This window comes from Ciconia boyciana, chromosome 3 (genome assembly GCF_034638445.1).
Source record: "Ciconia boyciana chromosome 3, ASM3463844v1, whole genome shotgun sequence".
NCBI lineage: Eukaryota > Metazoa > Chordata > Aves > Ciconiiformes > Ciconiidae > Ciconia > Ciconia boyciana.
Window position 1 is genome coordinate 26,716,637 of NC_132936.1, and position 10,183 is coordinate 26,726,819.

At 42.5% G+C, this 10,183-nt stretch overlaps 1 protein-coding gene across 5 annotated transcripts; it reads left to right on the forward strand.

Moving 5' to 3' along the window:
- The first annotated feature begins 771 nt into the window (after positions 1-771).
- TMEM14A (transmembrane protein 14A) lies at positions 772-9,964 on the forward strand. 5 transcript variants are annotated; one of them, XM_072857802.1, is made up of 5 exons: positions 772-839; positions 2,546-2,631; positions 4,348-4,449; positions 8,291-8,378; positions 9,372-9,964. In XM_072857802.1, the coding sequence occupies exons 2-5, from the start codon at positions 2,556-2,558 to the stop codon at positions 9,409-9,411; spliced, it is 306 nt and encodes a 101-aa protein (XP_072713903.1). In that variant the 5' UTR covers positions 772-839; positions 2,546-2,555; the 3' UTR covers positions 9,412-9,964. The 5 variants fall into 5 exon arrangements, with proteins under 5 accessions (XP_072713903.1, XP_072713907.1, XP_072713904.1 ...); XM_072857806.1 differs by lacking the exon at positions 772-839 and adding an exon at positions 1,076-1,179; XM_072857803.1 differs by lacking the exon at positions 772-839 and adding an exon at positions 1,250-1,268.
- The last annotated feature ends 219 nt before the right edge of the window (positions 9,965-10,183 follow it).

The window sequence follows — 10,183 nt, forward strand, 5'->3', positions numbered from 1 at the left end:
AAGAAGGCAGGTATCCAAGTCTCATCCCATGGCATTGTCCGTCTCTCCCTGTTGTGGCCACGTTTATGCTCAGCCTGTTTGTGGGAACAAGGGAAACGTGGGGAATGCCACAGGCAGGCACCCCCGAATTACTGCTGAAGGACACATCCTGTGCTGGTCAAGAATGGCTCACCTGAGAGAAAGCTTAAGAAATACTGTGGAGGGTGACAAAATACGGACAAAAATAGCTTGTAGTGGAACAGCTCCAGCAAACAGGGCTAGCAGACAAGAAGTCAAGGTGTTAAAATAACCATGTCAAGCAGTTTCATAAATTAGCTATGTGTGTAGTATCAGAGTCTTGGGTTTTGCACTCGTTGGTTTCCCCCAACAAATAGATAACATCAGTGCTCGGTCTCTGTGACTGCTCACCTGACTTCATGCAGGCAACCCTCAAAGTTTCAAAGATGCAGGCAAGGAGAAGAGGAACGGCCCCGTGTGAGGGGCAGTGGGCAGCAGGGCGCCTGGCACAGCAATGAGCGCCTGTCGCTGGCTCGCAGGGTGTCTCTGGGGTGCCGCTGGCAGCAGACCTTCGCCCCAGCCCCTGCCCAGGTCTCCATGCGATGCGTGCCCTTTGGGGACAAGCGGCTCTGCAGACATGACTCTGGTTCGTGAGTTCTTCATCCCCAACATGGCAGGGCAAGGGTTTTTAGGCTTAAAAGGCTAAAATAAGCCACGGATGTTTCCGCTGCTCGTGGGGCCCAGGCAGACGCGCCGCCTGAGGGCAGGACGAGGAGCCGCAAGAAGCGGGAGACGCCAACCCCGGAGCTGGGCCCTGCCGCTGAGGGGCCCCGACAAACACGGTGCAAAGCCCCGCTGCCCTGCACCAGCACGGGCATGTCTCCCCGCCTCCCGTCTCGGCCAAGTGCCACAAAACGCCGCTCCCCCGCGCAAGGAGCTCGGCAAGCGGCAGTGCGGCCAGGCCCCAGCGCGGCGCCGCCATGACGGGGGCAGGCGCCCTCCTTCCCCCTCGCCCGGGCGCAGGCCCGCCGAGGGGCAGAAGCCGGGGAGGGGGCGGCTCGGCGGCCGCCAGAGCCCGCGAGACCGCGGTGCCAGCCCCGCGACGCCTCACGGTGCCCGCCGGGCGCGGGAGGCGGGGCCGGGGGAGGTCGGAGGGCGGCGGGGCGGGCGCGGCGGGACGAGGTACGGCGGGGCGGCGGAGGGGCCCGTGTCCAGCGGGGCTGAGCCGCGGCGGGGGGGCGGCTGAGGGCGAGCGGGCCGCAGGCAGGGCGGTGAGGCTCCCTCCGCAGCCACCTGCCTTCTGGCAGGGGCTCCGCCGCGGAGGGCGGGGGAAGCAAGCGCGGGCCTGCGCGGAGCGGAGGCGGGGGAAGCGTGGCGAGGGGCGGGCTGCGGGGGGCGCGGGCCCGGCGGGCCCGGGGCAGGAGGTGGAAGTCCCCGCCCGAGGGGGAGCGGCCGGCCGCGCCCGGCCTCGGCCCGCCTGCCTAGGCCACGAAGGCCGTTTGGATCAAGGGCCGGGCTTTGAGCCTGGCCTCTACCTCTGCAGACCTCGTTTTAGGGTGCCATGGCCCCCTAAAACCACCTGTCTTCCTGAGGGGGTTACAGCTGGGGGGGGGCTCGCTGTGAGTTGCTCAATTTTTAATATTAAAGGCTTGACATGAAGCGATGAGTGTGTGCTCTTTCCTGCTACCCCTTTAACACTGTGATTGAGGACACACCTGCTTAGGTAAAAAGAAGGATGCACTTAATTAAGTATACACTTAATTTGGGAGAAGGAGAGGAAAGGTGTATCCCACCAGCTGGTGGGAGAGAGGCCATAGTGCTGCTGGGGCTGTCGGGCTGCAAACCGCTGCCACTTGTGCCTTTACAAAGCACAGACGGGGAAGTAGGGATCAGTCTTACAACAGTAACTTAAATGCTTTTTGGACGACAGAAGCCTAACTTCGGACAATGCATCAAAATCTAAAGGTGGAGCAAAAGGGGCATAGACAGAGAGAGGATAAAGCTTCCGTATGTATAGCTTCCTGAAGACGGCCTAGATTTCTGTCTGGAAGCTTTGGGTAGACTCTGAATATTCCTGGTTTTGCCTGGTGTTGTAGGGCCTGTGACATTCTGCTTGAAGTACACCAAGTACAGCCTGGTTGAAAGGGCACTAAGCTGTGCGCTCAGAAGATCTGTGTGTACCCATAGCATATGCCCAGATCAGCCATATGCACAAGTGCAACAAAACTGATGCTTTGGGTGATGTCAAGCTTTTTGCTTGCATACATGTATTTTTGACTGGGAAAAATGCATGCTACATAGATCTCAAAAATACCAGTTTCCCCTAATGGAAATATGGTATACCTAGATACTGAGGTGTAAGGAAGGGCAGCAGTTAGTGAAAAGATGATACAATAGACACACCTTCACCTTTTCAATGTTTTGACACAGTAGTCAAACACGACTTAGGAGAGTGTAGTGTTATTTAGAACACTTTAAGTAATGATTTTTTTTTTTTTTACCAGGAGGAACTTGTTTGTTTTCACTTGCAATGTGTTTTCTTCTCCAGAGTTGGGACCATGGCTATTGACTGGATTGGTTTTGCATATGCTGCATTGCTGGCTGTTGGAGGTGTTGTAGGATACACTCGTAAAGGTAAATACTGGGACAGCAGAATTTGGAAATGAAGCATTTGAGTTTCCTCTTTGCTACGCTTTATGAAACAAAATTGATGCAAGACATGAAAACTTTGCTATAACGAACACGACTGCATCTTAAATCCATCCTGTACTGCTATAAATGAGCTGCATCTCATGAGATTTACTTGGGTCAACTTAAGCATTTAAGTGGTCACTTTTTTCTGTTAATCTGATGAGTTTGTTTTCAGGGCAAAAAGGAGCTGTCATGTTATTTTTGACCTTCAGTGTATTTTGGGCCTTCTCATTTCCTTTAATCATTCCTGCGCTGAGCACAGTAGATGATCTTTGGTTAAAGTTTATTTTCTACAGAGGCATCCTGGCTTGATTTTGAGATTTCCAGATGCACACTTGACAGAAAACCCTTTACTTGCGTATTCTGACCTGGTGGTGGTTAATTATCTCTTAGATGCTAACTCTAAGATAGTCAGGTTTTAGGTTATTGTGTACTGTAAAGCGCATTTTCCATATTTCAGTCACTTTTGCAGTCCTTTCCAGCTGAGCACAGCATCCCGGCAGAGGTCGCAGCGGTACCGCGGGGGGGAAGGCGACATCTCCAGGCTGGTCCCTGTTAGCTCTCCCACAAAGTGCACGTCCCAGCAGCACATCAGCCTTCTTCGCCGTGGCCATTATCCATCCTGATTCTCGTGATTTAGGGTCACTGTTTCCCTGCGTAGCACACACATGCTTTCCTCTTTAGAGACATGGTTTTATATCTGACTTTCTGAAAACGCTGTATTTTTTGGTTCGCACCTACCTGCACTTGCTGACTATACCATTCGCTTGTTCTCTTCACTCTTTTAATAGTTGGTCAGTCCTTGTGGCAAATCTAGATTTTTTTTTATTATTATTATTCTTGGTAATGATTTCTGTTTTCTTGCAAATTCTCAATTAAAAATACTCAGTATAACAGAACTGGGAGCTACATGACATCTGGGGGTCTGGATTCTTTATTTATAAACATTTGGGGATCAGCTTAATCCAGATAATGCCTGCTGTGCTGATTCTACGCTTTTATCATATGGTACCAAGTCAAACGCCTGTTCAGAAACCTAAGTATATTACTGAAACTCTGGGCTTTATGAAACAGTTTTGTAATAGCACTGAAAGAAGATGTCAAGTTACTTTTAAAAGCCATATTTTCATCCTTGTTGCCATCTAATTGTTTTTTAATTCTTTATTAATTAAATGTGATGTTGGTGATAGCATTTCTTTGTCCACGACTGATGTCAGACTGAAAGCCTTATGACTACGTCTTGTCCAATTTACTCTTTATATATATTGACACATTTCTACCATTTTTGGAGACTCCCAAGTGCTGTAAGATATAGTTAAAATCAACAGACAGTCCAGAGAAATTACAAAAATGCTTCTAAAGGTATGTATGGTAGGGAAAATAGCCAAATTTAGGTTTGTGCTTCCAACCAAAAAAAGATTATTTTTCCCAAATTGCAAGTATTACTAAGTCAACTTTGCCCCTAATGCCATGCAAGAGAATGACCCAGTTACAGAAATACTACCTCTCTATTCACACTGGGAGAGCTAGCTGCACTGTGGCAAAATCGGTTCTATTTTTTAAATATTTGGATAATACTGTGTAGAGAGAGAACTACTGTGTAAAGATTGAGCTTAAATACATTGTATTGAGAAATAACACTTGAATGGTTTCTTGCAGGTAGTAAAACCTCTTTAGCTGCTGGTCTCACCTTTGGTTCTGTGGCTGGTTATGGAGCTTACTGCATAACACGTGATCCGAGAAATGTGAAGATATCATTGTGTAAGTGTTTTACTACAGTAAACAAACAAATGAACAACCCCTCCCCCCAAAAAAAAGCAGTTTCCTGATCTGCATGTAAAATTCTCTCTTTTATTAAATTTGGAGTACTGCTTTGGTTTCAATGTTAGTTTTTAAATAGAGTTTGACACTTCAACTTAGCTTGCAAAATTCAAGAGCTTAACTGTGGAACCATTTGCAAGGTAAGGCAGATGGTTCACACAAAGCCAGCAGGTGTGTGTTACCACCTGGCAGTGCCTCCTTTTATTAGATGGTTACCTAACATTGAAAATATTGTGAAATCCAGCTGAGAAACATGGGAGAGTACTGGAATAAAATCAGCGCTACAGATTAGAATGTAATTTGAGAAGTAAAGTAGGTATGGGATCCAGTCTTGCATAATGTAACGTATCCTCACCTCCCAGTGAAACAAATAGTTCGGCTTAGTGTTTTTCCTTTGCCTCTAAGAAAGACAGGATACAAACTATGCAATAATTGTCATGTTAGCTAGTTTGCCTTGAAACCCTCATGGAGGCAAGGAACTACAGTCTCTAAGGGGGACTTTAACCTCACAAAACTGATTTGCAATAAGCTATTGGGAGCTTGTCTCACTCATGGTTTTAGCAAAGGTGTCTTAGGCGCGGTTTCACATGCAGAAATGCATTTAAAATACATTTAATCCAGATTGTGTGAGTACACAGTCACTTTTTCTGAACTTACTTAGAATTTATGGTATACTGTTCATGCTGGCTTTGTGCTTTACACCAGCCACAGTTGTAAAAATTTCCATTTCAAAAAAATGTTGAATAGCATTGTTAGCAAAGTATGTTCCCACCAAGTTCTTTAGTAAAGGTAGTAATGGCATACCTGATCTGCTCCTAGATGGCCTAAAATTGGATATTCCAGTTTTGCCGCCATGACCTTGCTCAGATTAAGTTATTCCACTGTTAAAAAAACCCCTCATTTTTGGAACGAAGACATAGCCTTAAGTATATGTAAATTTGTAATCATTAAGTGTGAGGTGCTTTTAAGTAGCATACGGTATTGTACTTTTATGGGTCTTAAATCACTAATTTGGATACAGAGTTTGTGGAAGAGAAGACTAATTAAAACTTACTAAATGTTGCCTGTTTCCCAGTTCTCTGCTTTTGAAAGGACTAATACAAAATTTCCACTAATCTGCTTGTGAATGTCGGATATACTAAAATATTGTCAGTGTTGTGTATTTCGTGTAGCTGTAGGCATGTGAGGACTTTCTCTCAACTGGAGAAATGTATATTACTAATTTAATAGAAATTATAGCAATACAGATGAGATAGAGTTCGCTACACCTGCCTTAGAAAGTTCTTATTATGTAGAGTAAAAGGAACAAAGATGTTTTAAAGCAGTCTTAGTTTAGAATGTTTAGAAAGTAATGTTCTAATTGCTTCAAACCTGGACATATACTTAACCTTGGCTATGAATGGGTGGCCTCTTCAAGATCCACCTGTCCTGAATGAAACAAAGAAGGTGGTCTGAACTGACTGTGGTAATTTTTGCCTGAAATGAGTTAGGAAGTATTCGTACAAAGTACTCTGCCAGGGCCAACCATTCAGACTGGTTTTATTCTCTTCCAGGCTGATGTATCTCAGTCTGGAAGAGGGTGCCTTCTAGCTTCTATATACATAGATATCTCAAATGAATAAAGAACTCAGTAGGAAGACTTCAGAGGAAGGGAGAATTAGACATGCTTGGAAACATCTACAGGTCCACACCTTAAAAACCTTCGGTGGCTACTGTACCTGCTACTTTGAGAATATAAGGGCTTTCCGTAATGTGTATTACTTTTGTAGAAAATCAGCATGTTTTCACTTATGCCTAACCTCGCAAGTGCCAAGAGCACAAATGAAAGAAGGACATGAAGTGCATGGAAGAAAGTGACTGCTCTGAACTTAGAAACCAGTAGAGTAAATTGCAATGTAAAATGAAACAAGTGTCCAAACCTTTAAAAGGTTAGGAAATTAAAAAAAAAATCGCCTTCCAAACCCATAATTATCTATAGTATTTATCACCTACGCCAGAGTCTCCTACAATAATAATGAAGGTAATGTTTTAGTATAAGACCTTAATAGTAGAGTTCTTGTAACTTGTCCTATATACAAAGAGTATGTAGCAGACACGTACCCCAGGCAAATTTTCTTAGTTGTTGTTGTTTTATAAATTATTCTTTCAGGCATTTTCCCACTCCCCCTGAAATTAACTCTGCGCTTTCTTGAATATTTTAATGCAATTTTATGTGTTTGGAGTAGGTGTAGAAATTCAGACTTCAGTATGCAACAGTTAGTGCTATTCAGAGTGCAAGTTGATGCATCTGATTTATTGAATTTCTGATCTGAATCTGATTTACTGAATTGAATTTGGCTTGGTTTATTGAATTCCTTTGACTGATTTAAGGTGAAACAGTGAATATCTAGCAGTTTTGAAAATCAAGTCTAAAAGTTGAACATCTTAAAAACTCACTGGCACATGTGGAAAGTCAGATACTAGTAACTGGAAAAAAGAACATTACAGAGTGAACATGCTTTGTAGCTTGTAATTAATTGTAAATATACTTGGGGCTCTGGCAAGATGCATACTGTGGAATAGTCCACTCTTCAGACATTCCTGAGAGGATCAAGACTAGAGGACCAGAAAATAAGAGCAATGGGTAATGGAGCATAATAGTTTTTTTGCAAGGTATCTTTAATGAGTGCACATGCATAGCTGGTAGAGTTTTGTAAGATGCTTGTAACTGTCAGAACTTGTTTTATAATGCTGGAGTAAGTTTAAAACTAATTCTTGACACCTGTGAGCACAGGACTGTCCACAGGAATAGACAGTGGAGTTTGAAGAGAATTAGCCAGATGGTTTATCTGCTCCATAAAAAAGGGAAGAGATTTGTGTAACTGCCATTACTTTGGCTGCAAGAGTGATAAAGCCCAGCTGCCTGTGAGAAGTCCTGCCTCTCTGCCCACTTCTAGGAAGCATTTCAGGTGACAGTTCTTTAACAACGGTAGCCATCTTTGCAGTTTTAGGTATTCTCATCAATCTTCTCATTTGTGTAGTGCTCTGCAGCCATAGTTCGATATGAAATCCCCATGCATGATCAGTTCATTGCTACCTCCATTTTTAGGTAAAAATGCTCCAGGAGGAAGATGCAGTTCCTTTCATGATGTTTGTTCTCTGCTGCTTGTGCTGCATTGGTTGCCCTCTTGGGCTGCCCACCCTGTCACAGACAAGGGTGGTTCCCTCGTAGCAAAAGCAAACAAGGGAACTTGTGGTCATGATGAAGGAGATGTTGATAGCCATATTCTGTAGCGAAAACAAATGGCAAACCTTCCAATCTAGTTTTTAAGGCTCAGCAAATAAAGAGCTAGCATTCTAAAAAGAAAACAAAGTTGGATGCTCTAGCTCCTTGAATAGTTAGAAAAGAGCTGCACTGATCTAGGGTGGTGGGATTTATGAGGCACTATTCCTGTAATTCAGCATACATGTTACTGTTATGAAGATTCTTCCTACTTTATTTGTATCCCCGTAAATGTAGATATTGGGGAGTAGAATTCATTGTCTGACAAACTTACTTAGTGTCTGTGGAATAGGATTTAGCATTCTTCTGCACGTGGAAACCTTATTTGTAGCTGAAAGAAATCATAGCAGTGTATTTTGGACAAACCAAGAATGTTTTTATAGACCCTGTCTCTGATCTAATGTTTTATTAAATTACAGTTCATAGCAAACATAGCAAAGACCTTTGATAACTCTCCATGTTCCTGAACGGTCCACTGGGAGGAGTGAGAACATAAATATATTGAATTGTCTTTTACAGTTTCAGCTTTTCTTTTGACCATTATAATGGGAATGAGGTTCAAGAGGTCCAAGAAATTAATGCCAGCCGGACTAGTAGCATGCCTGAGGTAAACATATATTGAGGATCTTAATGTAAAGATTTCAATGATTTTCAAGTAGTTGCCATTTGACATCTGATTTAAGCCAGTATCAGTGGAAGTTACTATCATCCAGGTTTAAGTGAAATTAGTTTGGAAGTCAGAGTCCTGTTTCCAGTGAACAGCTTTTTCATCTCACTAGGCAGATACATCTGATATGGACTGACTTCCTCAGCACAGAAAGGAGAGATCTGCAATTAAATATTAATGCATATTGATAAGGCTCTTGGAATAACCTGAGGTAAGCCTCAGTGTTTTCAAACACATATGCATAAAATTAGTCATCTAATTTCAGACAACACAGTCATCTTAAAAAAAGACCAACACTTTGATTTAGAAATGCTACATTCAAAACTACTGGAAGCGCAGCACCTTTGAAAACTAGGACATTTTTGACCTGACCAAAGAACTTTGTTCAGTATTACTGCAAATTACGATGTTTCTAACCATTCTAACTGCTTTATTGCTGCTGTTTATTTTGGCATTCTGGAAAACATAATTTTCTGTACTTATTATTTGGAATTAAATTATGGAGTAAGTCGAAACTTTTTTTTCCCCAGTGAGTCTGTAGCAACATTTTTCAACTGTAAGTCAGAATCTCCATCTTCTGAAGGAATAATAACTGTTACTTCATTGTTACCAGGTTTAATATAACGCCATTAACTCTTTTACTCCGATTACATACAGGGAGGAAAAGATCAGATGCAAATTGTCAAGATGCAAAATTTAAGAATCGGGACTTAAACTGGAAAATGTTCTTTTCCATTGTGGATCGCTTTTCAAGCCTAGGTGGACTGTGTGTTTCAACAGACACTGAGGCTGTAGATTCAGACATTTTAAAAGATTGCTTACTAGAGGCTTTAGTGTCAGGTACTTATGAATGTGCTGTTATTTAATTATGACTTTCACTGGTTTTGTTCATGCACCACCATATTTATGGTTTTTGTTCTGTTTTTTTTGCAGCCTTTTGATGATTTTGAGGCTTGTTTTTATGCTGCTGTAGGAGAATTCAGCAATTTAGGAACGAAGTATGACTGCCACGCCCACCAAACAGGCAAGCTCTCCATACTTGAAAGACAAGCTTGAACACAAGTCTTACATTGCATTTATCTTTTCTGTAAAAGATCTGTATCTGTTATTTGATTATTGAGAACTGCTGATATTTTACAAGCTTTTTTTTTAAACTGTTTTCTTGATGATATATTTTGATCTACTTTTGTTTAAGCAGTCTGTTAACTCAAGGGATCTTTCTCTGTAAGTTTGATGTCTTTCAGGGGTGCTGAGCGCCCCAAGAAATTGAGTATCTCTGTATCTCTGAGAGAAGAATATATAGAAATACATGTTTATGCTAAAAAAGTATATTGTATTGAACTATAATTTTGTAGCCTCTGAGATTCAGTAATCAATTCTAATCATATTGTCAATTACTAATCAATAAAGGTTCGGGCCTGTACTGTGTTGCACTAGAAAACCCACCTTCCCTTCAAACACACGTTCTTGTTCTACTGGTTCTAAATGTAAAAACTATAATCAGTGTTCAAATAAAATGTAAAATGTTCAAAGCTTCTCAGTTTTTTATACAGACTAGTGAGCCATTTTGTCAATGGAAGAGTCTGGTGATCTGCTTTGTATTCGGTACTGGTTTAAAACATGTACCATGCTGTAAATGAACCACAGCTGAGGAAGGTTCACTATCTTGCACAAATAGGTTCTAAACTCTCAGTCTCAATACCCTTTAACACGTTTGCCATTGTGGTCTTACAGAGGTTATCTTG

What these genes read in the sequence shown, in the direction of transcription:
- TMEM14A (XM_072857802.1), top strand. Translation starts at nt 2,556, where the DNA reads ATGGCTATTGACTGGATTGGTTTTGCATATGCTGCATTGCTGGCTGTT. An exon ending in TGTAGGATACACTCGTAAAG is followed by an intron (nt 2,632 to 4,347) that starts GTAAATACTGGG and finishes GGTTTCTTGCAG; the next exon opens with GTAGTAAAACCTCTTTAGCT. An exon ending in GGACTAGTAGCATGCCTGAG is followed by an intron (nt 8,379 to 9,371) that starts GTAAACATATAT and finishes TTTTTTTTGCAG; the next exon opens with CCTTTTGATGATTTTGAGGC.